The 27,797-nt window shown below is 60.3% G+C and overlaps 2 protein-coding genes and 3 long non-coding RNA genes across 18 annotated transcripts; 4 read left to right on the forward strand and 1 right to left on the reverse strand.

The window, feature by feature from the left end:
- Nucleotides 1-2,529: 2,529 nt before the first annotated feature.
- Nucleotides 2,530-26,948, reverse strand: LOC127465722 (sarcoplasmic/endoplasmic reticulum calcium ATPase 1). 10 transcript variants are annotated; one of them, XM_051776252.1, is made up of 22 exons: nucleotides 26,908-26,948; nucleotides 25,796-25,878; nucleotides 24,847-24,951; nucleotides 23,816-23,954; nucleotides 22,497-22,577; nucleotides 21,489-21,574; nucleotides 20,047-20,344; nucleotides 18,778-18,944; nucleotides 17,675-17,763; nucleotides 16,667-16,769; nucleotides 15,633-15,764; nucleotides 14,754-14,879; nucleotides 13,425-13,643; nucleotides 12,202-12,537; nucleotides 10,878-11,098; nucleotides 9,559-9,761; nucleotides 8,531-8,616; nucleotides 7,788-7,921; nucleotides 6,026-6,143; nucleotides 5,157-5,274; nucleotides 4,237-4,279; nucleotides 2,530-3,336 (listed from the first exon to the last, which is right to left on the reverse strand). In XM_051776252.1, the coding sequence occupies exons 4-21, from the start codon at nucleotides 23,901-23,903 to the stop codon at nucleotides 4,275-4,277; spliced, it is 2,610 nt and encodes an 869-aa protein (XP_051632212.1). In that variant the 5' UTR covers nucleotides 23,904-23,954; nucleotides 24,847-24,951; nucleotides 25,796-25,878; nucleotides 26,908-26,948; the 3' UTR covers nucleotides 2,530-3,336; nucleotides 4,237-4,274. The 10 variants fall into 10 exon arrangements, 7 of the variants coding, with proteins under 7 accessions (XP_051632212.1, XP_051632215.1, XP_051632216.1 ...); XM_051776255.1 differs by lacking the exons at nucleotides 23,816-23,954; nucleotides 24,847-24,951; nucleotides 25,796-25,878; nucleotides 26,908-26,948 and adding an exon at nucleotides 23,676-23,712; XM_051776256.1 differs by lacking the exons at nucleotides 23,816-23,954; nucleotides 24,847-24,951; nucleotides 25,796-25,878; nucleotides 26,908-26,948 and adding an exon at nucleotides 23,517-23,593.
- On the forward strand, nucleotides 3,588-4,222 carry LOC127465725 (uncharacterized). Of its 2 annotated transcripts, XR_007902339.1 has the most exons (4): nucleotides 3,588-3,755; nucleotides 3,876-3,953; nucleotides 4,034-4,102; nucleotides 4,152-4,222. It is a non-coding gene; the product is annotated as an uncharacterized LOC127465725 (long non-coding RNA). The 2 variants fall into 2 exon arrangements; XR_007902340.1 differs by lacking the exon at nucleotides 4,152-4,222 and having other exon boundaries at nucleotides 3,876-3,904; nucleotides 4,073-4,118.
- On the forward strand, nucleotides 4,528-5,033 carry LOC127465727 (uncharacterized). The gene is made up of 3 exons (XR_007902342.1): nucleotides 4,528-4,623; nucleotides 4,655-4,757; nucleotides 5,001-5,033. It is a non-coding gene; the product is annotated as an uncharacterized LOC127465727 (long non-coding RNA).
- LOC127465724 (protein SET-like) lies at nucleotides 6,663-7,684 on the forward strand. Of its 4 annotated transcripts, XM_051776258.1 has the most exons (6): nucleotides 6,663-6,745; nucleotides 6,851-6,940; nucleotides 6,977-7,081; nucleotides 7,182-7,236; nucleotides 7,365-7,385; nucleotides 7,607-7,677. In XM_051776258.1, the coding sequence occupies exons 1-6, from the start codon at nucleotides 6,665-6,667 to the stop codon at nucleotides 7,648-7,650; spliced, it is 396 nt and encodes a 131-aa protein (XP_051632218.1). In that variant the 5' UTR covers nucleotides 6,663-6,664; the 3' UTR covers nucleotides 7,651-7,677. The 4 variants fall into 4 exon arrangements, with proteins under 4 accessions (XP_051632218.1, XP_051632221.1, XP_051632217.1 ...); XM_051776261.1 differs by lacking the exon at nucleotides 7,365-7,385 and having other exon boundaries at nucleotides 7,182-7,209; nucleotides 7,607-7,684; XM_051776257.1 differs by lacking the exon at nucleotides 7,607-7,677 and having other exon boundaries at nucleotides 7,365-7,495.
- Nucleotides 19,339-19,847, forward strand: LOC127465726 (uncharacterized). The gene is made up of 3 exons (XR_007902341.1): nucleotides 19,339-19,357; nucleotides 19,431-19,514; nucleotides 19,755-19,847. It is a non-coding gene; the product is annotated as an uncharacterized LOC127465726 (long non-coding RNA).
- Nucleotides 26,949-27,797: the final 849 nt, after the last annotated feature.

Genomic DNA, 27,797 nt, shown 5'->3' on the forward strand with positions numbered 1-27,797 from the left:
TGACCCCAAATGATCCCCAAATGACCCCAAAACCCCCCAAATGACCCCAAAGTGACCCCAAATAACCCCCAACCCCCCCCAAATCCTCCCAAATCCCCCCAAATCCCCCCAAATAACCCCCAAACGACCCCAAATCCCCCCAAAGACCCCCAACCCCCCCAAATGACCCCAAATCCCCCCAAAGACCCCCAAGCCCCCAAATGACCCCACATCCCCCCTAAAATACCCCCAAAATACCCCCTAAAATAACCCCAAATCCCTCAAAATCCCCCCAAAAGACCCCAAAATAACCCCCAAACGACCCCAAATCCCCCCAAATCCCCCCAAAATACCCCAAACCACTCCTGAAATAATCCTAACATACCCCAAAATAACCCCAAAATATCTCCAAACTACCCCAAATCCCCCCAACCCCCCCCAAATCCCCCCAAATGACCCCAACCCCCCCCAAATAACCTCAAATCCCCCCAAATCTCCCCCCCAAATCCCCCAAAATACCCCCTAAAATACCCCAAAATACCCCCTAAAATACCCCCCAAATTCCCCAAAATCCCCCCAAATCCCCCCAAATCCCCCCAAATCCCCCCAAAATGACCCCAAACCCCCCCAAATCCCCCCAAATGACCCCAAACCCCCCCAAAATCAGATCAAGAACATGTGGGCCGCCTTCCCCCCGGACGTGGCCGGCAACGTGGACTACAAGAACATTTGCTACGTCATCACCCACGGCGAGGACAAGGAGGGGGAGTGACCCCCCCCCCCCCAAACCCCCCCAAATCCGGGGAGACCCCCCCGACCCCCCCCCGGCGCGGGGAGACCCCCCCGGAGCCGCGGGACCCCCAATTTGGGGGGTTTTGGGGTTTTTTTTTGGGGGGGGATAAAAAGCTGGTTTTGCACCCGAGTGTGGATTTATTGGGGGGGGGGAGGGGGGTGGGGGGTGAGGGGACCCCCAGGGGGGAGATTGGGGGTCCCAGGGTGGGTTTTGGGGGTCTAAGGATGGGTTTGGGGGTCTCAGAGTGGCTTTTGGGGAGTCCCTGCAATGATTTTGGGGGTCTCAGGGTGGGTTTTGGGGGTCCCAGGGTGGGTTTTGGGGGTCTAAATGTGAATTTTGGGGGTCCCAAGGTGGGTTTTGGGGGTCTAAGGGTGGATTTTGGGGTCTAAATGTGAATTTTGGGGGTTCCTGGATGGATTTTGGGGGACTCTGGGTGGGTTTTGGGGTCTCAGGGTGGATTTTGGGGGGTCCCAGGGTGGGTTTTGGGGTCTGGGAGGGGTCCCAGGGTGGGTTTTGGGGGGTCTAAGGGTGGATTTTGGGGGTCCCAGGGTGGGTTTGGGGGTCTGGGGGGGGGGGGGCCTGGGTGGGTTTTGGGGTCTCAGTCCGGATTTTGGGGGTCCCAGGGTGGATTTTGGGGGTCTCAGGGTGAATTTAGGGGGTCCCAAGGTGGGTTTTGGGGTCTAAGGAGGGGGCTCAGGGGGGGTTTGGGGGTTCCTGGATGGATTTTGGGGGTCCCTGGGTGGGTTTGGGGGTCTCAGTCTGGATTTTGGGGTCCCAGGGTGAATTTTGGGGTCCCCAGGGTGGGTTTTGGGGTCTGGGGGGGGTCCCAGGGGGAATTTTGGGGTCCCCAGGGTGGGTTTGGGGTCTCAGTCTGGATTTTGGGGTCCCAGAGTTGACTCAATTCAAGGGTCCCCCCACCCCAAAATCGGGGTTTTAACACCCAAAAACCCCCCAAAATCGGGGAGTCCCCCCTCAAAAATCCCCCAATTCAAGGGTTGCCCCCCAAAAATCGGGGGTCCCCCACCCAGGATCCCCCCAAAATCGGGGGGTTTCACGCCCAGAATCCCCCAAAATCGAGAGTTTCACACCCAAAGACCCCAAAATCGGGGAGTCTCCCCTCAAAAATCCCCCAATTCCAAAGTTACCCCCCAAATTTTCGGGGTTTCACACCCGAAATCCCCCAAAATTGAGGGGTTCATACCCAGGACCCCCAAAATCGGGGTTTTAATACCCAAACCCCCCCAAAATCGGGGAGTTTCCCCCCCAAAAAAATCAGGATTTTCACACCCAACCCCGCCCCAAAAATTGGGGAGTTCCCCCCCCCAAAAAAATTAGGATTTTCACACCCAACCCCCCCCAAAATTGGGGAGTTTCCCCCCAAAATCCCCCAATTCCAAAGTTACCCCCCAAATTTTCGGGGTTTCACACCCGAAATCCCCCCAAATCGGGGGTTTCACACCCAAACCCCCCCAAAATTGGGGAGTTCTCCCCCCCAAAAATCAGGATTTTCACACCCCAACCCCCCCCCAAAATTTGGGGAGTTTCCCCCCCAAAAATCCCCCAATTCAAGGAGTTTTCCCCCCAAAAATCAGGATTTTCACACCCAAACCCCCCCAAAATTTGGGAGTTTCCCCCAAAAATCTCCCAATTCAAGGAGTTTTCCCCCCCAAAATCGGGGTTTTCACCCCCCAACCCCCCCCAATTCGGGGGGTCCCCTCCCCCCTCAACCCCCCCCAAAAAAAAATCCCGAGGCGGGGTTTTTGGGGGGTGGGGGAGGGGGAAAAAATCCCTTTATTGGCAATAAATAAGCGACGCCCCCGGGGGGGGGAGGGGCGGGGGGGGAGGGGCGGATTTTGGGGACCCCGTGGAGGTTTTTTTTGGGGGGGCATTCGGGGGGTTTTGGGGACCCCCCCCCCCGGCGTTTTTGGGGCCGTCCCGCTGCGGGGGGCGGTCCCGGAGGGCCGGGGGGGGAGGGGCGGAGGGAGGGGGAGGGGAAGGGGCTCCCCCAAATTTTTGGTGGCGCCCTGGAGGGTCTTGGAGGGGGGGGAGGGGCACTTATTGTGGGGGGGGACCCGAGAGATTTTTGGGGTCCCCCCTGAGGGTTTTGGGGTGACCCGAAGGTTTTGGGGTGTCCCGGGGGGGTCTGGGATTGTCCCAGAGGTTTTAGGGTCCCCCCCGAGTTTTTTGGGGTGACCCGAAGGTTTTTGGGGTCCCCCCCAGGTTTTTGGGGTCCCCCCGAGGATTTTGGGGTCCTCAAAGGTCTGGGAGTGTCCCGGAGGGATTTTGGGGTCCCCCCTCAGGTTTTGGGATCCCCCAGAATTTTTTGGGGTGTCCTGGAGGTTTTTGGGGTCCCTCCTCAGGTTTTTGGGGTCCCCCCTCAAGTTTTGGGGTCCCCCCGAGGATTTTTGGGGTTCCCCCCGAGGATTTTGGGGCGTCCCGGAGGATTTTGGGGTCTCAGGGCGGTTTTTGGGGTCCCCCCCCCTTGGATGTGGGAGGGGGAGGGGGAGGGGGGGGAGGGGCCCCCCGGGGTCACTTCCGCTTCTTCCGGGGGTCGACGGCTTCGGCTGCGGGGGGAGGGGGACAGAGCGGGCGTCAGTGACGTCATCGGTGACGTCATCAGAGACACCAGCGATGTCATCGGGTGACGTCAATGACATAAGATGACGTCATCGGGTGACACCGTGTGACACTGGGTGACGTCAGGTGACGTCGGTGACGTCATGGGGCGACGTCAGAGATCTCCTTGTCTCCTCCCCCACCCCCCCCCAGTTCAGCCCCACCCCCCTTCGGTGCCACCCACGGGGGGACAGGAGGGGACAGTGACACAGGAGAGGTGACAGGAGGGGACAATGTCATGGTGGAGGGGACAGGAGGTGACAGTGACACACAGGAGGTGACAGGAGGTGACAGGAGATGACAGTGACATAGGAGAGGTGACAGGAGGTGACAGTGACACGGGGGAGGTGACAATGACACCAGGGAGGTGACAAGAGGGGACAGGAGGTGACAATGACATGGGGGAGGTGACAGGAGGTGACAGGAGGTGACAGGAGGTGACAGTGACACAGGAAAGGTGACAATGACACAGGTGAGGTGACAGGAGGTGACAGGAGGGGACAGGAGGGGACAGAGGTGACAATGACATGGGGAGGTGACAGGAGGTGACAGTGACACAGGGGAGGTGACAGGAGGGGACAGGAGGTGACAATGACACACAGAAGGTGACAATGACATGAAGGAGGTGACAGCGACACAGGGGAGATGACAATGACATGGGGAGGGGACAGGAGGTGACAGGAGGTGACAATGACATGGGGGAGGTGACAGGAGGTGACAGGAGGGGACAATGACACACAGAAGGTGACAATGACATGGGGAGGTGACAGGAGGTGACAGGAGGTGACAGGAGGTGACAATGTCACGGGGGAGGTGACAGGAGGTGACAGAGGTGACACTTCCTGTACCTGTGGGCGGAGCCGGGCCCGAGGGGGGAGGGGCGAGGTCACGCTGAGGGGGGAGAAGATGGAGATGAGACGGGGGAGGGGACACGGGGGGGACAGGGGGAGGTGACAGATGGTCATTCATTGTCACCTGGGGGGGGTGGAGGGGACAGGGAGGGGATGGAGGGGACAGTTGGGGACAGTTGGGGACATGGAGGGTCATTGTCACCTGGGGGGGGGGGAGGGGATGGAGGGGACAGTTGGGGACAGGGGGTGGGGACAGATGGTCATTCATTGTCACCTGGGGGTGGGGGAGGGCACAGGGAGGGGACGGGGGGGGATGGAGGTGACCACGGACCATGGGGGTAACCATGGAGGTGACCAGGAGATGACCACAGACTGACCACAGAGGTGTCCATGGAGGTGACCAAGGACCACAGAGGTGACCACGAAGGTGACCATTGAGGTGACCAGGAGGTGACCATTGAGTTGGTCACAGGGGCGACCACAGAGGTGACCATGAAGGTGACCAGGAGGTGACCATGGTGATGACCACGGACCACAGAGGTGACCACAGAGGTGACCATGAAGGTGACCATTGAGGTGACCATGAAGGTGACCATAGAGGTGACCACAGACCACAGAGCTGACCACAGAGGTGACCACAAAGGTGACCATTGAGGTGACCACAGAGGTGACCATTGAGTTGGTCACAGCAGTGACCACAGAGGCGACCATGAAGGTGACCATTGAGGTGACCATTAAGCTGGTCACAGGGGTGACCACAGGGGTGACCACAGAGGTGACCACAGAGGTGACCACACAGATGCCCCACGCCCCGGCCAGCTCCGGGCGGGGCCACGTGGCCCTGTGGACAGCGGGGTCACGGGGTCAGGGGGTCAGGGGGTCACGGGGCCGGCGGGGTCCCCCCGCCCCCCCCTCACCCTCCAGGTAGTTCCTGGCGATGAACTTGAGGGTCTCGTCCAGGGCGATGACGGGGAAGGAGATCTTGAGCACCATCAGCCAGTGGGTCAGCGACAGCGGCGTCAGCTTGAAGATCATCTGGGGGGGGACACGGGGGGCAGGGTGGGACCCCCAGGCCACCAGAGACCACCCCGGGCCACCAGAGACCACCCTGGGCCACCAGAACCAGCCCCGGGGCCACCAAACCCAACCTGGGGCCACCAAACCCTTCCCAAAGTCACCAAACCCCGATGGTGGCATCGGCCTGAAGATCATCTGGGGGGGACCCCCGGGCCTCCAGAGACCACCCCGGGCCACCAGAGACCACCCCGGGCCTCCAGAGACCACCCCAGGCCACCAGGACCAGCCCCGGGGCCACCAAACCCAACCTGGGGCCATCAAACCCCAATGGCCACCAAAACCACCACCCCCAAGGCCACCAACCCAATGTCCCCATGGCCACCAAACCCTCAACGCCACCACCCCGGTGGCCACCAGAGCCCCAAGGCCACCAACCCAACGGCCCCAAGGCCACCAACCCCTCATTGTCCCCAAGGCCACTGATCCAATATCCCCATGGCCACCAACTTCCCCCTGTGACCACCAAATCCTCAATGCCACCACCCTGGTGGCCACCAGAGCCCCAAGGCCACCAGCCCAACGGCCCCATGGCCACCAACCCCTCATTGTCCCCATGGCCACCAACTTCCCCCCAAGGCCACCAACCCTTCATTGTCCCCAAGGCCACCAACCCAACGTCCCCGTGGCCACCAACGCCCCCCTCCGTGACCACCAGCCCCCAGGCCACGCCCCTGGTGCCCCCCCCGTGCCCCCCCGTGTCCCCCCTTACGGGCAGGGGGTCGATGTAGAGGATGACGAAGTGCAGGGACATGGAGAGGCAGATGGAGCCCACCAGCCAGATGTTCACCCAGGGCGGCATCCGCGTCAGGGACTGGTTCTCTGACAGGCTGGGGGGACACCGGGGGTCAGCAGGGGTCAGCGGGGGTCAGCAGGGGTCAGCAGGGGTCACCGGGGGTCATGGGGACACCGGGGGTCATTGGGGTGGGACACGGGCACGGATGGAGCCCACCAGCCAGATGTTCACCCAGGGCGGCATCCAGGCCAGGGACGGGGGCTGTGACAGGCTGGGGGGACACCGGGGGTCAGCAGGGGTCACTGGGGGTCAGCGGGGGTCAGCAGGGGTCACCGGGGGTCATGGGGGGTCATCAGGGGTCATCAGGGGTCATCAGGGGTCATGGGGACACCAAGGGGTGGGACACGGGGACGGGGAGGGGGGACACATCTGGGGCAGGGACTGGTTCTCTGACAGGCTGGGGGGACACCGGGGGTCAGCAGGGGTCAGCAGGGGTCAGCGGGGGTCAGCGGGGGTCATGGGGGGACATCAGGGGTCATGGGGGGACATCAGGGGACATTGAGGGTGGGGAGTCACGGGGGGGTGATGAAGATGAAGATGAAGGTGTGGGTGATGATGATGATGAAGATGATGGTGATGAAGATGATGACAAAGCTGTGGGTGGTGTTGATGATGATGATGATGATGAAGATGAAGGTGTGGGTGTGATGAAGATGCAGATGTAGGTGATGAAGGTGTGGGTGATGAAGATGAAGGTGTGGGTGGTGTCGATGACGTTGGATGATGATGATGAAGATGAAGGTGTGGGTGATGAAGGTGATGAAGATGATGAAGATGAAGACAATGAAGGTGTGGGTGATGAAGATGATGATGAAGATGATGAAGATGAAGGTGTGGGTGATGATGATAATGGTGATGATGATGAAGATGAAGGTGTGGGTGATGAAGATGAAGGTGTGGGTGGTGTTGATGACGTTGGATGATGATGATGGTGTTGATGACGGTGTGTGTGATGAAGATGAAGATGAAGGTGTGGGTGATGAAGATGATGAAGATGAAGACAATGAAGGTGTGTGTGATAAAGATGAAGGTGTGGGTGATGATGATAATGGTGATGATGATGAAGATGAAGGTGGGTGATGAAGATGATGAAGTTAATGGTGATGAAGATGAAGATGAAGGTGTGGGTGATGCAGATAAAGGTGTGGGTGGTGTCGATGACGTTGGATGACGATGATGTTGATGACGGTGTGTGTGGGTGATGATGATAACGGTGACGATGATGAAGATGACGGTGTGGGTGATGAAGATGAAGATGATGATGATGAAGATGAAGGTGTGGGTGATGAAGATGAAGGTGTGGGTGATGAAGATGAAGGTGTGGGTGGTGTCGATGACGTTGGATGACGATGATGTTGAAGATGAAGGTGTGGGTGATGATGAAGATTATGACAATGAAGGTGTGGGTGGTGAAGATGATGACAAAGCTGTGGGTGGTGTTGATGATGATGATGGTGTTGATGACGGTGTGTGTGGGTGATGAAGATGAAGATGAAGGTGTGGGTGATGAAGATGAAGGTGTTGATGATGTTGGATGTTGAAGATGCAGATGAAGGTGTGGGTGATGATGATGATGGTGGTGATGATGCAGATGAAGGTGTGGGTGATGCTGAAGATGCTGAAGGTGAAGCTGAGGAAGGCGAGGGTGCGGGGTCGAGGCCGAAGGCCGCCCCGTTACCTGTTGAGGGCGTTGCACATCTCGATGGTGACGAGCACCGACAGCGCCATCGTCATCGGCACCGGCGACTCGAAGATGTCGCAGTCGAGGCCCTCGAAGTCCACGTTGTGCTCCGAGCACTGCATGAAGTGGGTCTGGGGGGACAGGGGGGGTCACCAAGGGGTCAGGGGGGTCACCAAGGGGTCACAGAGGGGGGGGGACACCACAGGGACATTGGGGGGACCCCGGGACCTTCATGGGGGGGGTGAGACCCTGGAACTCCACGTTGTGCTCCGAGCACTGCATGAAGCGGGTCTGGGGGGGACAGGGGGGGTCACAGGGGGGTCAGGGGGGTCACAGAGGGGTCACAGGGGGGTCATCATGGGGGGGACAACTCGGGGACATCGGGGAGGACCCCAGGACCTTCATGTGGGGGTGGGGCCACCACGGGGAGCAGGAAATGGGGCTGGGGGGGACACTGGGAGGTCAGGGGGGGTCAGGGGGGTCACAGGGGGATCACAGGGGGGGTCAGGGGGGGGATCACAGGGGGGTCAGGGGGGTCACAGGGGGTGAGGGGGGCCACAGGGGGGTCAGGGGATCACAGGGAGGGTCAGGGGGTCACAGGGGGAGTCAGGGGGGTCAGGGGGGTCACGGAGGGGTCTGGGGGTCACAGGGAGGTCAGGGGGGTCACAGGGGGGTCACAGGGGGTCACAGGGGGGTCAGGGGGGGGGTCATCAGGGGTCAGGGGGTCAGGGGTCACTCACCAGCTGGTGGTAGGAGACGTTGGGCCCGTCCTCAGCGAAGAGGAACCACCAGGCCGCCGCCCCCACCGTGGCCGCCCCGACGTAGCCTGGGAGGGGGAAGGGGGGGTCAGGGGGGCAACGGGACCACCTGGGGCCACCTGGGATGAACTGGGGCTACCTGGGAGCACCTGGGGCCACCTGGGACCATCAGGGACCACCTGGGGCCACCAGGGATGAACTGGGGCTACCTGGGACGAACTGGGGCCACCAGGGACCCCCAGGGGCCACCTGGGGCCACCTTGGGGCCACCAGGGATCATCAGGGCCATCAGAGACCACCAGGGACCACCAGGGACACCCAGGGACCAATTGGGGCCATCAGGGGCCACCTGGGACCACCTGGGACCATCAGAGACCACCGGGGACCACCAGGGACGAATTGGGGGCACCAGGAGCCAACTGGGACCACCAGGGACACCCAGGGACCAATTGGGGCCATCAGGGGTCACCTGGGACCACCAGGGATCATCAGGGACCACCTGGGGCCTTGGGATGACCCAGGGGGGTCTCTGGGGGTCTCTGGGTGACCCGGGGGTGCCCCTGGATGACCCGTGGTGACCCTGGATGACCCCAGGGGGGTCTCTGGGGGTCTCTGGGTGCCCCTGGGTGACCTTTAGGGATCTCAGGATGACCCGTGGTGACCCAGGATGACCCGTGGGGGTCTCTGGGTGACCCAGGATGACCCCTGGGTGCCCCTGGGTGACCCCATGGGGGTCTCTGGGTGACCTTTAGGGATCTCAGGATGACCCGTGGTGACCCGGGATGACCCCTGGGGGTCTCTGGGGGTCTCTGGGGGTCTCTGGGTGACCCAGGATGACCCCTGGGTGACCCATGGGGGTCTGTGGATGACTCTGGGTGACCCTGGGTGACCCCTGGGTGCCCCTGGGTGACCTTTAGGGATCTCAGGATGACCCCTGGGTGACCCTTGGGAGTCCCAGGATGACCCCTGGGTGCCCCCGGGCGCCCCCGGGCGCGGTCAGGGGGTCTCACCGCCGATGGCCAGGTATCTGAAGAAGAGCCACCCGCTGATGAGGGGCTCCTTGGGGCTGCGGGGGGGCTTGTCCATGATGTCCAGGTCGGGGGGGTTGAAGCCCAGGGCCGTGGCCGGCAGCCCGTCCGTCACCAGGTTCACCCACAGCAGCTGCACCGGGATCAGCGCCTCGGGCAGGCCCAGGGCCGCCGTCAGGAAGATGCTGGGAGGGGGGCAACGGGGGGTTAGTGGGGCTGGGGGGGACTGGGAGCCACTGGGAGGGGAATGGGAGCCACTGGGAGGGGGTTAAGGGGGGATTTGGGGGGATAAAATGGGACTGGGAGGGACTGGGAGGGCACTGGGAGGGATTGGGAGTGACTGGGAGGGGACTGGGAGGGACTGGGAGGGGGTTAAGGGGGAATTTGGGGGGATAAAATGGGACTGGGAGTGACTGGGAGGGGACTGGGAGCCACTGGGAGGGGGTTAAAGGGGGATTTGGGGGGATAAAACGGGGCTGGGAGGGACTGGGAGGGCACTGGGGGGGATTGGGAGGGACTGGGAGGGACTGGGAGGGACTGGGATAAATTGGGATGGACTGGGAGGGACTGGGAGGGACTGGGTTGGGCTGGGATGGACTGGGTTGGACTGGGAGGAGCTGGGATGGACTGGGATAAATTGGGATGGACTGGGAGGAACTGGGATGGACCAGGATGGACTGGGATGGACTGGGAGGAACTGGGATGGACCAGGATGGACTGGGATGGACCGGGAGGAACTGGGAGGAACTGGGAGGGACCGGGCCGGACTGGGAGGGACTGGGAGGAACTGGGAGGGACTGGGAGGGACCGGGCTGGACTGGGAGGGACTGGGATGGACTGGGAGGGACTGGGCTGGACTGGACTGGACTGGGCCGGACTGGGCTGGACTGGACTGGACTGGTCTGTGCTGGGGCCTGGCAACCACAAGGAGCAGGTGAAGAGACGAGGCCGACTGGTCTGAACTGGTGCGACGGCTCAAACCGGCCCAAACCGGCCCAAACCGGCCCAACCCAACCCAAACCGACCCAAACCGGCCCAAACTGACCCAAACTGACCCAAACCATCCCAAACCGGCCCAAACCTTCCCAAACTGTCCCAAACCGACCCAAACCGTCCCAAACCATCCCAAACCGACCCAACCCATCCCAAACCGACCCAAACCGGCCCAACCCAGCCCAAACCATCCCAAACCATCCCAAACCATCCCAAACCATCCCAAACCTTCCCAAACCGTCCCAAACCGTCCCAAACCAACCCAAACCGTCCCAAACTGTCCCAACCCAGCCCCACCCGTGGCTCACCAGACGACCTCCCCGACGTTGGAGGAGATGAGGTAGCGGATGAACTGCTTCATGTTGTTGTAGATGGCCCGGCCCTCCTCGACGGCCGCCACGATGGTGGAGAAGTTGTCGTCGGCCAGGACCATCTCCGAGGCCGTCTTGGCCACGGCCGTGCCCGAGCCCATGGCGATGCCGATCTCCGCCTTCTTCAGCGCCGGCGCGTCGTTCACCCCGTCCCCGGTCTGGGGGGGACACACCGGGGACGCGTGAAAACCCCCGGAGGGACACAGGGGCCATGGGAAACCCTCGGAGGGACCCCAAAACTACATAAAACCCTCGGAGGGGCACCGGGGCTACGGGAAACCCTTGGTGGGACCCCAGGACTACATAAAACCCTTGGTGGGACTCCAAAACTACATCGGATCCTTGGTGGGACCCCAAACTACATAAAACCCTTGGTGGGACCCCAAAGTTATGTCGGGTCCTTGGTGGGACCCCAAAACAATCTAAAAGTGGTGGTGGGACCCCAAAACTATGTAAAATCCTTGGTGGGACCCCAAAACTACGTCGGATCCTTGGTGGGACCCCAAAACTGCATCAGATCGATGATGGTTGACCCCAAAACCCACGTACACCAACGGTGAATCCCCAAACCCACACAAACCAACGGTGGGCCCCCAAACCCTCATCAACCCACGATGGTTGACCCCAAAACCACATCAACCCATGACGGACCCCCAAAACCACATCAGTTGATGACAGAGCCCCAAAACAATGTTGATTGACCGTGGTTGACCCCAAAACCCACGTAAACCAACGGTTGACCCCAAAACAACGTTGGTTGACCCCAAAACCACATCAACTGATGATGGTTGACCCCAAAACCCACGTAAACCAACAGTTGACCCCAAAACCACATCAACCGACCCCAGTCGACTCCCGAGCCCCCCCAAACCCCCCCAAAACCCCCCCCAGGCCCCCTCACCATGGCGGTGATCTCGTCGTAGGACTGCAGGAACTCGACGATCTTGGACTTGTGGGTGGGCTCGTGTGGCGGACCCCCAAACCCACATAAACCAATGGTGGACCCCCAAACCCACACAAACCAACGGTGGACCCCCAAACCCTCACCAACCCATGATGGTTGACCCCAAAACCACATCAACCGATGACGGACCCCCAAAACCACATCAGTTGATGACAGAGCCCCAAAACCACGTCAATGGACGATGGTTGACCCCAAAACCCACATAAACCAACGGTTGACCCCAAAACCACATCAACCGACCCCAGTCGACTCCCGAGCCCCCCCAACCCCCCCCAAACCCCCCCCAGGCCCCCTCACCATGGCGGTGATCTCGTCGTAGGACTGCAGGAACTCGACGATCTTGGACTTGTGGGTGGGCTCGACGCGGGCGAAGCAGCAGGCGCGCCGGCAGGCCTCGCGCTGCTCGCCCAGGGGCAGGTCGTCGAACTCGCGGCCCGTGTAGGCCTTGCCCGACACCTCCTCGTCCTCGCCGAAGATGCCGATGCGGCGGCAGATGGCGATGGCCGTGCCCTTGTTGTCGCCGGTGATCATGATGACGCGGATGCCGGCGTCGCGGCACAGCCGGATGGAGCCCATCACCTCCTTGCGCGGCGGGTCCAGCATCCCCACGCAGCCCACGAAGGTCAGGTCGGTCTGGGGAGGGCACGGGGTGGGGGGGTCAGGGGGGCCGGAGAGGAGAGAAGGGACCCGATGGAGGAGGGGGGTCTGGGGGGGTCGTGGGGGGTCGAGAAACCCCAAAAATGGGGCGTTGGGTGGTCAAAGAACCCGCTGGAGGAGGGTCTGGGGGGTCGTGGGGGGTCGAGAAACCCCAAAAATGGGGCGTTGGATGGTTTTGGAGGGCCAAGAACCCCAAAAATGGGGCGTTGGGTCATGGTGGAGGAGCAAAAACCCAAAAACTCCCCCCAAAAATTGACTTTAACCTCTTTCTGGAGACCCCAAACCCTCCCAAACCCACTTTTATCCCCTTCTGAAGACCCCAAACCCACTTTTATCCCCCCCTGGACACCCCAAACCCCACTTTTATCCCCCCCTGGACACCCTAACCCCCCCCAAACCCCACTTTTACCCCCTCCTGGACACCCAAAATCCACTTTTATCCCCTCCTGGAGACTCCAAACCCCCCCAAAACCCACTTTTATCCCCTCCTGAAGACCCCAAACCCACTTTTATCCCCCCAAACCCACTTTTCTCCCCCCTGGACACCCCAAACCCCCCCAAACCCCACTTTTATCCCCCCAAACCCATTTTCATCCCCCCCTGGACACCCCAGACCCACTTTCATCCCCCCCTGGACACCCCAGACCCACTTTTATCCCCCCAAACCCACTTTCATCCCCCCCTGGACACCCCAAACCCTCCCAAACCCCACTTTTATCCCCCCAAACCCCACTTTTCTCCCCCCAAGCCCCCCCCAAACCCACTTTTCTCCCCCCCTGGACACCCCAAACCCTCCCAAAACCCCATTTTTATGCCCCCTGGACACCCCAAACCCCCCCAAACCCCCACTTTTTGGCACCCACCTCGTACTCGGCGAAGCGGGAGGAGTCCTCGAGCAGCATCTCCTCCTTCTTGGGGGGGTTGTCGCGGGTGGCCAGGGCGAGGCAGCGCAGGGTGTCCCTGCCCGTGCCCCACTCCCGGATCACCGCCTGGATCTTCTCCTTCACCGCCGCCGTCAGCGGCACCCGCGTGGTGCCCACCCGCACGTAGTTACAGCGGTCGATCACCCCCTCAGGGGCACCCTGGGGGGGGAAAGGGAGGGTCAAAGGGGGGTCATGGGAGGGTGGGACGGGGGTTTGGGGTGGATTTGGGGTGGTGGGACAGATTTGGGGTGGTGGGATGTGGGTTTGGGGTGGATTTGGGGTGGGGGGATGGGGGTTTGGGGTGGTGGGACACGTTGGAATGGGGTCAGAGGTGGTGGGATGTGGTGGGATGTGGGTTTGGGGTGGGTTTGGGGTGGATTTGGGGTGGTGGGATGAGGATTTGGGGTGGTGGGATGTGGGTTTGGGGTGGGTTTGGCGTGGTGGGACGTGGGTTTGGGGTGGTGGGATGAGGATTTGGGGTGGTGGGACGGGGGTTTGAGGTGGTGGGACGTGGATTTGGGGTGGTGGGACGGGGGTTTGGGGTGGTGGGATGGGGGTTTGGGGTGGATTTGGGGTGGTGGGACCCATCGGAACAGGGTCAGTGACCCACTGATGTCACCCAGGTGCCCCAGGTGCCCTCCAGCTGCCCCAGGTGACCCACTGATGTCACCCTGGTGCCCCCCAAACGCCCCCCCAGGTGCCCCAAACGCCCCCCAAGGTGCCCCAGGTGCCCCACTGATGTCACCCCGGTACCCCAAACACCCCCCAGGTACCCCAGGTGCCCCACTGATGTCACCCCGGTACCCCAAACACCCCCCAGGTACCCCAGGTGCCCCCCCCAGGTGCCCCCCAGGTGCCCCAAACGCCCCCCGAGGTGCCCCAGGTGCCCCCCAGGTGCCCCCTGGTACCCTCCAGGTGCCCCAAACACCCCCCAGGTGCCCCCCCGGTGCCCCCCAGCTGCCCCCCAGGTGCCCCCCAGTTGCCCTCCAGGTGCCCCAAACACCCCCCCAGGTGCCCCAAACACCCCCCAGGTACCCCAGGTGCCCCCCCCAGGTGCCCCCCAGGTGCCCCAAACGCCCCCCGAGGTGCCCCAGGTGCCCCAGCTGACCCACTGATGTCACCCAGGTGCCCCCCAGGTGCCCCAAACACCCCCCAGGTGCCCCCAGGTGCCCCCCAGGTGCCCCAAACACCCCCCCAGGTGCCCCCAGGTGCCCCCCAGGTGCCCCAAACACCCCCCAGGTGCCCCCCCGGTGCCCCCCCGGCGCCCACCTTGACGAACATCTTGTTGCCGACGGCGGCGCGCGAGGCCTTGGCCGGGGAGCAGAACACGGACATGGACTTGCGGTCCCGGGAGAACTCCAGAGTGAACTCCTTCTTCATCAGCTGCTTGATCACCTGGGGGACAGACGGACGGACGGGGGGCACTCAGGGGGACAGTCAGGGGACACTCAGGGGGACAGTCAGGGGACAGACAGACGGACGGGGGGCACCGGGGGACAGTCAGGGACACTCGGGGGGATGGACAGACATGGGGACACCCGGGGGGGACTCGGGGGGACAGTCAGGGGGACAGACGGACGGGGGGACAGATGGACAGGGGGACAGTCAGGGGGACACTCAGGGGACAGACGGACATGGGGGCACCCGGGGGGGGACTCGGGGGGACAGTCAGGGGGACAGACGGACGTGGGGACACCCGGGGGGGACTTGGGGGACACTCAGGGGGACAGACGGACATGGGGGCACCCGGGGGGGACTCAGGGACACTCGGGGGACACTCGGGGGGACAGACGGACGGGGGGACACTCAGGTGACCCTCAGGTCATTGTCCCACCCTGGGCAGGTTCTGGACCCATCAGGAGATGGGGGGACACCAGGACAGGGGGACACCAAGACACGGACAACACTGACCCCCAGGTGACCCAGAGGTGACCCCAGGTGACCCCGGGTGACCCCGGGTGACCCCGGGGTGACCCTCAGGTCATTGTCCCACCCTAGGAAGGTTCTGGAGCCCTGGAGGGACACGGGGACACCAGGACAGGGGGACACCAAGCCACGGACAACACTGACCCACAGGTGACCCAGGTGACCCCAGGTGACCCCGGATGACCCCCGGATGACCCCGGGTGACCCCGGGGCGGCACTCACGGTGTTGCAGGCGTTGGCCCTCTCCACCTTGGAGAGGTTCCGCACGTCGGTGTTGAAGACGTTCATCTTCTCCACCAGGCACGTCAGCGCCGTCTCCGTCGCCTCCCCCACCTTCTCGTACACCCCCTTGGCCTGGGGGGGCACACAGGGGTCAACACGGGGTCACGGGGGGGTCATGGAGGGGTCACGGGGTGGTTTGGGGTCCTTGGGTGGGGTTTGGGGTGGGTTTGGGGTGTTTTGGGGTCTCCGTCGCCTCCCCCACCTTCTCGTACACCCCCTTGGCCTGGGGGGGCACACAGGGGTCAACACGGGGTCACGGGGGGGTCACGGGGCGGTTTGGGGTGGGTTTGGGGTCCGTGGGTGGGGTTTGGGGTGGTTTTGGGTGGTTTTGGGGTGTTTTGGGGTCTCCGTCGCCTCCCCCACCTTCTCGTACACCCCCTTGGCCTGGGGGGTCAACACGGGGTCATGGGGGGGTCATCGAGGGGTCATGGAGGGGTCACGGGGTGGTTTGGGGTGTTTTGGGATGGTTTGGGGTGGTTTTGGGGTGGTTTGGGGTGTTTCGGGGTGTTTCGGGGTGGTTTTGGGGTATTTTGGGGTGTTTTGGTGTCCCGGGGGTGTTTTGGGGTATTTTGGGGTGTTTTGGGGTGTTTTGGGGTATTTTGGGGTCCCAGGGGTATTTTGGGGTCCTGGGGGTGGTTTTGGGGTCCCCGGGGGTGGTTTTGGGGTATTTGGGGTATTTTGGGGTGGTTCTGGGGTATTTTGGGGTATTTTGGGGTGGTTTTGGGGTATTTTGGGGTATTTTGGGGTCTCGGGGGTGTTTTGGGGTATTTTGGGGTCCCGGGGGTGTTTTGGGGTATTTTGGGGTATTTTGGGGTGTTTTGGGGTATTTTGGGGTCCTGGGGGTGGTTTTGGGGTCCCCGGGGGTGGTTTTGGGGTATTTTGGGGTCCCTGGGAGTGTTTTTGAGGTATTTGGGGGTGTTTTGGTGTCCCGGGCGGTGGTTTTGGGTTGTTTTGGGGTGTTCTGGGGCCGTCACCTCGTTGTAGTCGAGGGAGGAGTCGTTGCAGAGGGCGCAGATGGTGGCCAGCTCCACCAGCCCGTCGAACTGCCCCGCCTTCACCGGCCGGTCCTGCTTCAGCCTGCGGGCACGGGGGGCAGGGGGGGCATCAGGGGGGGCAGGGGGGACCCCCCGATGTCCCCAAGGGCCCCAAAGACCCCCCCGATGTCCCCAAGGGCCCCCCTGACGTCCCCAAGGGCCCCAAGGACCCCCCCGATGTCCCCAAAGACCCCAAGGACCCCCCCGATGTCCCCTTGGTGGCCTTGATGTCTCCAAAGACCCCCCGATGTCCCCAAGGACCCCCCCCGATGTCCCCAAGGACCCCAAAGACCCCCTGATGCCCCCAAAGACCCCCCAATGTCCCCAAGGACCCCCTGACATCCTCAAAGACCCTTCAATGACCCCCCTCAAGGACTCCAAGGACCCCCTGATGTCCCCAAGGACCCCCCGATGTCCTCAAAGACCCTTCAATGACCCCCTGATGTCCCCAAGGACCCCCAAATGTCCCCAAGGACCCCCAAATGTCCCCAAAGACCCCCAACATCCCCAACAGGTTCCCGGAGGTCCTGGGGGTCACAGCGACCCCCCGGGTGGGATTTGGGGATTTGGGGGTTCCCGGGTGGGATTTGGGGTTCCTGGGGTGGGATTTGGGGATTTGGGGGTTCCCAGGGTGGGATTTGGGGTTCCCAGGTGGGATTTGGGGTTCCTGGGTGGGATTTGGGGTTTTGGGACCCCCCTGGGTGGGATTTGGGGATTTGGGGGTTCCCGGGTGGGATTTGGGGATTTGGGGGTCCCCAGGTGGGATCTGGGGTTCCCAGGTGGGATTTGGGGTTCCCAGGTGGGATTTGGGGTTCCCGGGTGGGATTTGGGGGTTCCCAGGTGGGATTTGGGGGATTTGGAGGTTCCCGGGTGGGATTTGGGGTTCCCAGGTGGGATTTGGGGGTTCCCAGGGTGGGATTTGGGGTTTGGGGCCCCCCCATGACTGACACTTCTCCCTCGGGGGCGTAGGTGGAGCCGGTGATGGAGAACTCGCTGAGGGAGCAGACGTCGCCGTCCACCTTGTCCAGGATGAACATCTGGGGGGGGGAAATGGAAATGGGGTCACCAAGGGGGGTTTGGGGTGGTTTTGGGGTCACTGGGAGGGGTTTGGGGTCCACCTTGTCCAGGATGAACATCTGGGGGGGGAAATGGGGTCACCAAGGGGGGGTTTGGGGTCACCGGGGGGGGTTTGGGGTCATCTGGGGGGTTTTGGGGTGGTTTTGGGGGTGGTTTGGGGTCACTGGGAAGGGTTTGGGGTCACTGGGAGGGGTTTGGGGTCCACCTTGTCCAGGATGAACATCTGGGGGGGGAAACGGGGAGAAACGGGGGGGTTTGGGGTCACCTGGGGGGGTTTAGGGGGTTGGAGTGGTTTTGGGGTGGGTTTGAGTGGCTTTAGGGTCCCTGGGGTGGGTTTTGGGGTATTTTGGGGTATTTTGGGGTGTTTTGGGGTATTTTTGGTGGTTTTGGGGTGTTTTGGGGTATTTAGGGGTGTTTTTGGGTGTTTTGGGGTCCCACCTTGCAGACACTCATCTGGTTGGTGGTGAGGGTGCCTGGGGCGGGTTTTGGGGTGATTTGGGGTATTTTGGGGTGTTTTTGGTGTTTTTGGGGTGATTTTGGGGTATTTTGGGGTGTTTTTGGGGTATTTTGGGGTGTTTTGGGTGTTTTTGGGTGTTTTTGGGGTATTTAGGGGTGTTTTTGGGTGTTTTGGGGTCCCACCTTGCAGACACTCATCTGGTTGGTGGTGAGGGTGCCTGGGGTGGGTTTTTGGGGTGATTTTGGGTGTTTTTGGGGTCCCACCTTGCAGACACTCATCTGGTTGGTGGTGAGGGTGCCTGGGGTGGGTTTTTGGGGTATTTTGGGGTGTTTTGGGGTGTTTTGGGGTGTTTTTGGGGTATTTTGGGGTGTTTTGGGGTGTTTTTGGGGTATTTTGGGGTGTTTTGGGGTGTTTTTGGGTGTTTTTGGGGTATTTTGGGGTGATTTTGGGGTGTTTTGGGGTATTTTTGGGTATTTTGGGGTGTTTTAGGGTGATTTTGGGTATTTTGGGGTCCCACCTTGCAGACACTCATCTGGTTGGTGGTGAGGGTGCCGGTCTTGTCGGAGCAGATGACCGAGGTGCAGCCCAGGGTCTCCACGGACGGGAGGCTGCGGACGATCGCGTTCTTCTTGGCCATGCGCCGCGTGCCCAGCGCCAGGCACGTCGTGATCACGGCCGGCAGACCTGCGGGGGGGGCAACGAGGGGTCAGGGGCGGCCACCGGACCACCAGACCACCAGGGTGGTCAACAGACCTATGGGGTGGTCAACAGACCCATGGGGTGGTCAATGGAGCCATGGAGTGGTCAATGGACCCATCGGACCCATGGGGTGGCCACCAGACCACCAGGGTGGTCAACGGACCCATGGGGTGGTCAACGGACCCATCGGACCCATGGGGTGGCCACCAGAGCCATGGAGCGGTCAATGGACCCATGGGGTGGCCACCAGACCACCAGGGTGACCACCAGACCCATGGAGTGGCCACCAGACCCACCAGAGCTCCAGGTTGGTCAACAGAGCCATGGGGTGGTCACCAGAACCAAGGGGTGGTCAACGGACCCATGGGGTGGCCACCAGACCCCAAAAGTGACCACAGGTGGTCCCCAGAACCCCAGAGGTGACCACGGATGGTCCATAAATGACCACAGATGGTCCATAAATGACCACAGATGGTCCATAAATGACCACGGACGGTCCATAAATGACCACGGACGGTCCATAAATGACCACAAATGGTCCATAAATGACCACAAGTGGCCCATAAATGACCACAGCTGGTCTCCAAAACCCCACAAATGACCACAGACAGTCCATAAATGACCACGGATGGTCCATAAATGACCCCGTCTGGTCTCCAAAACCCCATAAATGACCATGGGCAGTCCATAAATGACCACAAGTGGCCCATAAGTGACCATGGCCGGTCTCCAGAACCCCATAAATGACCACAAATGGTCCATAAATGACCCCGTCCGGTCCATAAATGATCACAGATGGTCCATAAATGACCACGGTCAGTCTCCAAAACCCCATAAATGACCACAAGTGGCCCATAAATGACCATGGACGGTCCATAAATGACCACGGAGGGTCTCCAAAACCCCAAAAGTGACCACGAATGGTCCATAAATGACCACAGATGGTCCATAAATGACCCCATCCGGTCTCCAAAACCCCACAAATGACCACGGACGGTCCATAAATGACCCCGTCCGGTCTCCAAAACCCCACAGGTGACCCCCAGGACCCCCCCGAGACCCCCTTCCCCCCCCCTCCCGGCCGGACCCTCGGGGATGGCGGCGACGGCGAGGGCGACGGCGATCTTGAAGTAGTAGATGGCGCCGCGGATCCAGGAGCCGCCGTGCACGGGGTCGTTGAAGTGGCCGATGTTGATGGCCCAGACGGCCACGCAGATGAGCGAGATGACCTTGGACAGCTGCTCCCCGAACTCGTCCAGCTTCTGCTGCAGCGGCGTCTTGTCCTGCTCCGTGGCCGCCATCTCGTCCCGGATCTTCCCGATCTCCGTGTTCACCCCCGTGGCCACCACGATGCCCACGGCCTTGCCCGCCCCGATGTTCGTGCCCTGGGGGGGGGGACAGGGGACATCTGGGGATGGCTGGATGACCCCAGGACCTTCTGATGACCCCAGGACCCCCCAATGTCCCCAAGGACCCAATGAACCCCCCCAATGTCCCCTTGGGGGTCCCGATGTCCCTGTGGCCACCACGATGCCCACGGCCTTGCCCGCCCCGATGTTCGTGCCCTGGGGGGGCATCGGGGGACGTCAGGGGGTGGCTGGATGACCCCAGGACCTTCTGGTGTCCCCAATGACCCCCCAGTGTCCCCAATGTCCCCTTGGTGGCCCCAATGTCCCCTTGGTGGTCCCAATGTCCCCGTGGCCACCACGATGCCCACGGCCTTGCCCGCCCCGATGTTCGTGCCCTGGGGGGGGGACAGGGGACGTCAGGGGATGGTTGGATGACCCCAGGACCCCCCAATGTCCCCAAGGACCCCTTGATGGCCCCAATGTCCCCTTGGTGGTCCCAATGTCCCCAAGGACCCCCCAATGTCCCCAAGGACCTGGTGAACCCCCTCAAGGACCCCTTGAGGTCCCCAATGTCCCTTTGGTGGCCCCAATGTCCCCAAGGACCCCTCGATGTCCCCAAGGACCCCCTGATGTCCCCAAAGACCCCCAATGACCCCAAAGACCCTCCAGTGTCCCCAAGGACCCCCCTGATGTCCCCAAAGACCCCCGATGTCCCCAAGGACCCCCTGATGACCCCAAGGACCCCCCAATGTCCCCAAGGACCCCCTGATGACCCCAAGGACCCCCCAATGTCCCCAAAGACCCCCGATGTCCCCAAAGACCCCTTGATGACCCCCAATGACCCCAAAGGCCCCCCAGTGTCCCCAAGGACCCTCAAATGTCCCCAAGGACCCCCTGATGTCCCAAATGTCCCCAAAGACCCCCCGATGTCCCCAAAGCCCCCCTGATGTCCCCAAGGACCCCCCTGATGTCCCCAAGGACCCCCAAATGTCCCCAAGGACCCCCCGGTGTCCCCAAAGACCCCCTGATGTCCCCAAATGTTCCCAAAGACCCCCCAAAGACCCCCCAATGACCCCGATGACCCCAAAGACCCCCCAAAGACCCCCCAATGACCCCAATGACCCCAAGGACCCCCTGGTGACCCCCAAGGCCCCCCGGAGGTGCCCCCGGGGTCACTCACGGAGAAGAGCATGTTCTTCTTGTCCTGGTTGACGGCGCGGGGGTCGGGGACGGGCTCCGTGTGCTTGATCACCGACACCGACTCGCCTGCCACCAGGACGGACCAGTAAGGACCAGTATAAACCAGTATAAACCAGTATGGACCAGTATAAACCAGTATGGACTAGTATGGACCAGTATGGACCAGTACAGACCACTATAAACCACTACAGACCAGTCTGGGCTCTGTGTGTTTGATCACCGACACCGACTCGCCTGGGACCAGGACGGACCAGTAAGGATCAGTACGGACCGGTATGGACCAGTATGGACCAGTAAGGACCAGTATAAACCAGTATGGACCAGTGTGGACCAGTACGGACCAGTATGGACCAGTACAGACCGGTATGGACCAGTATGGACCAGTATAAACCAGTATGGACCAGTATGGACCAGTATAAACCAGTATGGACCAGTACGGACCAGTATAAACCACTACAGACCAGTCTGGGCTCTGTGTGTTTGATCACTGACACCGACTCGCCTGGGACCAGTACGGACCAGTATGGACCAGTATAAACCAGTACGGACCAGTAAGGACCAGTACAGACCAGTATAAACCAGTATGGACCAGTATGGACCAGTATAAACCAGTAAGGGCTCTGTGTGTTTGATCACCGACACCGACTCGCCTGCCACCAGTACGGACCAGTACGGACCAGTACAAACCAGTACGGCCCCAGTTTGGCACCCAACTCCTCCCAGTCCCTCCCAGTCCCTCCCAGTCCCTCCCGGTCCCTCCCAATCCCCTCCCAGTGCCTCCCAGTCCCTCCCAGTGCCCTCCCCAGCCCCTCCCAGTCCCTCCCAGACCCTCCCAGTCCCTCCCAGTCCCCTCCCAGTCCCTCCCAGTCCCTCCCAGTCCCTCCCAGTCCCCTCCCAATCCCCTCCCAGTCCCTCCCAGTCCCTCCCAGTCCCTCCCAGTGCCCTCCCCAGCCCCTCCCAGCCCCTCCCAGTCGCTCCCAGTCCGTACCAGTAAGGATGGACTGGTCCACCCTGAGGGTCGTGGATTTGATGGAGATGATGCGAATGTCGGCCGGGACCTTGTCACCAACTGGGGGGACACGGACTGGGGTTACTGGGAGCACTGGGAGGGGCTCTGGGGGTCACTGGGGTTACTGGGAGCACTGGGAGGGGCTCTGGGGGTCACTGGGGTTACTGGGAGCACTGGGAGGGGCTCTGGGGGTCACTGGGGGTTACTGGGAGCACTGGGAGGGGCTCTGAGGGTCACTGGGGGTTACTGGGAGGGGCTCTGGGGGTCACTGGGGTTACTGGGGGTTACTGGGGGTTACTGGGAGGGGGTAAAGGGGCACCTGGGGGTTACTGGGAGCACTGGGACGGACTGGGAGGGGCTCTGGGGGTTACTGCAGGTTACTGGGAGGGGCTCTGGGGGTTACTGGGAGTTACTGGGAGGGGACAAAGGGGCTCCTGGGGGTTACTGGGGGTTACTGGGAGCTACTGGAAAGGGCTCTGGGGGTTACTGGGAGTTACTGGAAGTTACTGGGAGGGGACAAATGGGCTCCTGGGGGTTACTGGGATGGACTGGGACAGACCAGGAGGGACTCTGGGGTTACTGGGGGTTACTGGGGGCTACTGGAAAGGGCTCTGGAGGTCACTGGGAACTACTGGGAGTTACTGGGAGGGGCTCTGGGGGTTACTGGGAGCTACTGGGGGTTACTGGGAGTGTCCCCACCTGCCACCTCGCAGATGTCCCCTGGCACCAAATCCCGGGCCTTGATCCTCTGCACGGCCTTGGGTGGCCCCTCAATGTCCCTGTGACCCCTGGGTGACCCCTGTGACCCCTGGGTGACCCTGTGACCCCTGTGACCCCACCTGCCACCTCGCAGATGTCCCCTGGCACCAGGTCCCGGGCCTTGATCCTCTGCACGGCCTTGGGTGTCCCCTCAATGACCCCTGTGACCCCTGTGACCCCTGGGTGACCCCTGGGTGTCCCTGTGACCTCTGGGTGACCCCGTGACCCCTGTGACCCCACCTGCCACCTCGCAGATGTCCCCAGGGACGAGGTCCCGGGCCTTGATCCTCTGCACGGCCTTGGGTGTCCCCTCAATGTTCCTGTGACCCCTGTGACCCCTGGGTGACCTCATGACCCCTGTGACCCCTGGGTGACCCCTGGGTGACCCCGTGACCCCACCTGCCACCTCGCAGATGTCCCCTGGCACCAGGTCCCGGGCCTTGATCCTCTGCACGGCCTTGGGTGGCCCCTCAATGTCCCTGTGACCCCTGGGTGACCCCTGTGACCCCTGGGTGACCCTGTGACCCCTGTGACCCCACCTGCCACCTCGCAGATGTCCCCAGGGACGAGGTCCCGGGCCTTGATCCTCTGCACGGCCTTCCTGTCGGCCCTGTAGACCTTCCCCATCTCGGGCTCGTACTCCTTCAGCGCCTCGATGGCGTTCTCGGCGTTCCGCTCCTGGGGGGGCACAAAATATCCCCAAAATCAGCCCCAAAATCACCCCCAAATCACCCCAAAAATCATCCCAAAATCACCCCAAAAATCACCCCAAAATCACCCCAAAAATCACCCCAAAATCACCCCAAAAATCGCCCCAACATTGAGCCAAAATGACCCCAAAAATCACCCCAAAATCACCTCAAAATCACCCCGAAAATCACCCAAAAATTGAGTCAAGATGACCCCAAAATGTCCCAAAAATCACCCCAAAAATCCCCCCAAAATCACCCCAAAAATCGCCACAACATTGAGCCGAAATGACCCCAAAATGTCCCAAAAATCACCCCAAAAATGACCCCAAAATTGAGTCAAAATGACCCCAAAATGTCCCAAAAATGACCCCAAAAATGACCCCAAAATTGAGTCAAAATGACCCCAAAATGTCCCAAAAATCACCCCAAAAATCACCCCAAAACTGAACCCAAATGACCTCAAAATGTCCCAAAATTCCCCCCAAAAATGACCCCAAAATTGAGTCAAGATGACCCCAAAATCACCCCAAAACTGAGCCCAAATGACCCCAAAATCACCCCAAATTCACCCCAAAAATCGCCCCAAAATTGAGCCCAAATGACCCCAAAATGTCCCAAAATTACCCTCCAATGACCCAAAATATCCCGAAATGTCCCCAGAACGTCCCAAAACAGCCCCAAAAACACCTGAAAAATTCCCCAAAACGTCCCAAAACACCCCAAAAATGTCTGAAAAATTCCCCAAAATGTCCAAAAAACCTCCCCAAAACCCCCCAAAAACGTCCCCAAACTTCCCAAATTGTCCTGAAAACGACCCAAAAATCCCCCCCAATGTCCCAAAATGCCCCAAAATGTCCCAAAATGCCCCAAAATCCCACCTGCCAGACCCCGACGACGGCGTTGGCGATGAGGATGAGGAGGATGACGAAGGGCTCCACGAAGGCCGTGATGGTCTCCTCGCCCTCCTCGAACCAGGCCAGCACCTTCGGGGGACAGACCCCGAGTTTGGCACCAAATCCCCCCAAATTCCCCCCGAAATCCCTCCAAAATTACCCCTAAAATCCCCAAAACTCCCCCCAAAATCCCCCCAAAAATCCTCCCAAATCCCAAAATTGCCCCCAAAATCCCCCCAAATTCCCCTCAAAATTCCCCCCAAATCCACCCCCAAAATCCCCCCCGAAATCTCCCCAAAATTACCCCTAAAATCCCCAAAATCCCAAAAATCCCTCCAAATCCCCCAGATTTCCCCTCAAAATTCCCCCCAAAATCCCCCCAAATATCCCCCAAACCCCCCAAACTCCCCCCAAAATCCCAAATTTCCCCCCGAAGTCTCCCCCATAGCCCCCCAAAACCCCCCAAAACCCCCAAATCCCCCCAAATTCCCCCCAAATCCCCTCAAAAAAATCCCCCAAAATTCCCCAAATCCCCCCCAAATCTCCCCCAAAAATCCCCAAAATCCTCCCAAAATCCCCTCCAAAATCTCCCCAAAGTCCCCCCAAAAATCCCCAAACCCCCCCAAACCCCCCAAACTCCAAAATTCCCCCCCAAATCCCCCCCAAATCCCCCCAAAATCTCCCCCAAACCCCAAAATTCCCCCGAAATCCCCCCCAAAACCCCCAAATCCCCCCAAAATTCGCCCAAATCCCCCCAAAATCCCCCCAAAAATCCCCCAAATCTCCCCAAAATCCCAAAATCCCTCCGAAAATCCCCCCCAGAGGTTCCCCCACCCCCCGGGTGCCACTTTGGGGCCATTCTGGGGCCGTTTGGGGGGTTTTTGGGGCCGTTTTGGGGGTTTTTGGGGCCGTTTTGGGGTTTTTGGGGACTCACGAAGGAGATGCAGGCGGCCAAGAGCAGGATCCGCACCAGCAGGTCCTCGAACTGCTCCACCACCAACTCCCAGATGGATTTCCCTGGATTTGGGGACAATTCCCAGAGTTTGGGGCAATTCCCGACATTTTGGGGACAATTCCCGACATTTTGGGGACAATTCCCAAAGTTTGGGGGACGATTCCCAAAGTTTGGGGGCGTTTCAGGGAGGATTCGGGGACGTTTTGGGACATTTTGGGGTCATTTTGGGACTTTTTATTTTACATTTTGGGGATATTTTGGGGAGGTTTTCGGGGGATTTTGGGGGTCATTTTGAGGTCGTTTTTGGGGTCATTTCAGGGTTGTTTTTGGGACATTTTGGGGTAATTTTTGGGACTTTTTGAGTGATTTTTGGGGTCATTTCAGGGTTGTTTTTGGGGTCATTTTGGGGACTTTTTGGGGACTTTTTGGGTGATTTTTTGGGGTCATTTTAGGGTCGTTTTTGGGGTCATTTTGGGGACTTTTTTGGGTGATTTTTGGGGTCATTTCAGGGTCCTTTTTGGGGTCATTTTGGGGACTTTTTGGGTGATTTTTGGGATAATTTCAGGGTTGGTTTTGGGGTCATTTTGGGGTCATTTTGGGGACTTTTTTGGGTGATTTTTAGGGCCATTTTCGGGTCGTTTTTGGCTCATTTTGGGGATTTTTGGGGACTTTTGTGGGACTTTTTTGGGTGATTTTTGGGATCATTTCAGGGTCATTTTTGGGGACCTTTTGGGTGATCTTTGGGATCATTTCAGGGTTGTTTTTGGGGTCATTTTGGGGACTTTTTGGGGGCTTTTTTGGGGTCATTTCAGGGTCATTTTTGGGGTCATTTTTGGGACTTTTTTGGGTGATTTTTGGGGTCATTTTTGAGGTCGTTTTGGGGTCGTTTTTGGGACATTTTGGCGTCATTTCTTGGGCTTTTTGGGGTCTTTTTTGGACTTTTTGGGGTCTTTTTTGGACTTTTTGTGGGTCTTTTTTTTTTCTTTTTTTTTTTGATTTTGGGACATTTTTGGGGTCATTTTTGGGACATTAAAGGGGGGGGAGGGGTCGGGACCCCCCAATTTGGGGTCGGGACCCCCCAAATCACTCACCTTCCTCTGCCGGCAGCTCTGGGGGGGGAGGGGAGGGGACACGTCAGGGGGGACTCGGGGGGGGGGGCAGGGGGGGTCTGTGCCCCCCAAACCCCCAAAATCCCCCCAAACCACCCCAAATCCCCCTCTGACCCCCCTAAATCCCCCCCAAAATCCCCCCCAAATCCCCTCCAAACCCCCCTTAACCCCCCCCAGTCCCCCCTAAACCCCCTCAAACTCCCCCTAATCCTCCCCGGACCCCCCAAATCTGGTCCAACCCCCCCCCAGATTCCCTCAAATCCCCCCCAAATCCCCCTCAACCCCCCCAAATCCCCCCCAAATCCCCCTCAACCCCCCAAATCCCCCCTCAAATCCCCCTTAACCCCCCCAAATCCTCCTCAAACTCCACCAAAACCCCTCCAAACCCCCCCAAATCGCCCCCAAATCCTCTTCAAACTCCCCCAACCCCCCCAACCCCCCCAATCCCCCTCAAACTCCCCCAAATCCCCCCCAAATCCCCTCCAACCCCCCCTTAACTCCCCCAAATCCCTCTCAAATCCCCCCCAAACTTTCCCAACCCCCCCAAATCCCCTCGAATTCCCCCCAAATCTCCTCCAAACCTCCCTCAATCCCCCCACAAACTCCCCCCAAATCCCCTCAAACCCCCTTAACCGCCCTCAAACCCTCCCAAATCCCACTCAAACTTTCCCAGACCCCCCCAAATCTCTCCCAAAACCCCCCAAATCCCCTCCGACCCTCCCTTAACTCCCCCAAATCCCCCTCAAATCCCCCTCAACTCCCCCCAATCCCCCCCAAACCCCCCTCCAACCCCCCCAATCCCCCTCAAAACTTTCCCAACCCCCCCAAATCTTCCCCAAAATCACCCAACCCTCCCCAAAAACCCCCGACTC

The sequence above is a fragment of the Manacus candei genome, unplaced genomic scaffold (genome assembly GCF_025592945.1).
Source record: "Manacus candei isolate 608988 ecotype Guabito, Panama unplaced genomic scaffold, ASM2559294v1 h1tg000473l, whole genome shotgun sequence".
Classification (NCBI taxonomy): domain Eukaryota; kingdom Metazoa; phylum Chordata; class Aves; order Passeriformes; family Pipridae; genus Manacus; species Manacus candei.

Bases quoted from the DNA above. Each gene is read 5' to 3' on its own strand.
- LOC127465724 (XM_051776257.1), top strand. From the start codon at position 6,665: ATGATGATGAAGATGATGGTGATGAAGATGATGACAAAGCTGTGGGTG. The intron at 6,941-6,976 runs GTGTGGGTGATG...ATGATGATGAAG, and splicing joins TGAAGATGATGAAGATGAAG to ATGAAGGTGTGGGTGATGAA. The intron at 7,237-7,364 runs GTGATGCAGATA...ATGAAGATGAAG, and splicing joins AGATGAAGATGAAGGTGTGG to ATGATGATGATGAAGATGAA.
- LOC127465722 (XM_051776252.1), bottom strand. From the start codon at position 23,903: ATGGGGAAGGTCTACAGGGCCGACAGGAAGGCCGTGCAGAGGATCAAG. The intron at 16,770-17,674 runs GTCAGTCATGGG...CCGTGCCCGCAG, and splicing joins TACGCCCCCGAGGGAGAAGT to GCTGAAGCAGGACCGGCCGG. The intron at 6,144-7,787 runs GTAACGGGGCGG...GTGTCCCCCCAG, and splicing joins ATGTGCAACGCCCTCAACAG to CCTGTCAGAGAACCAGTCCC.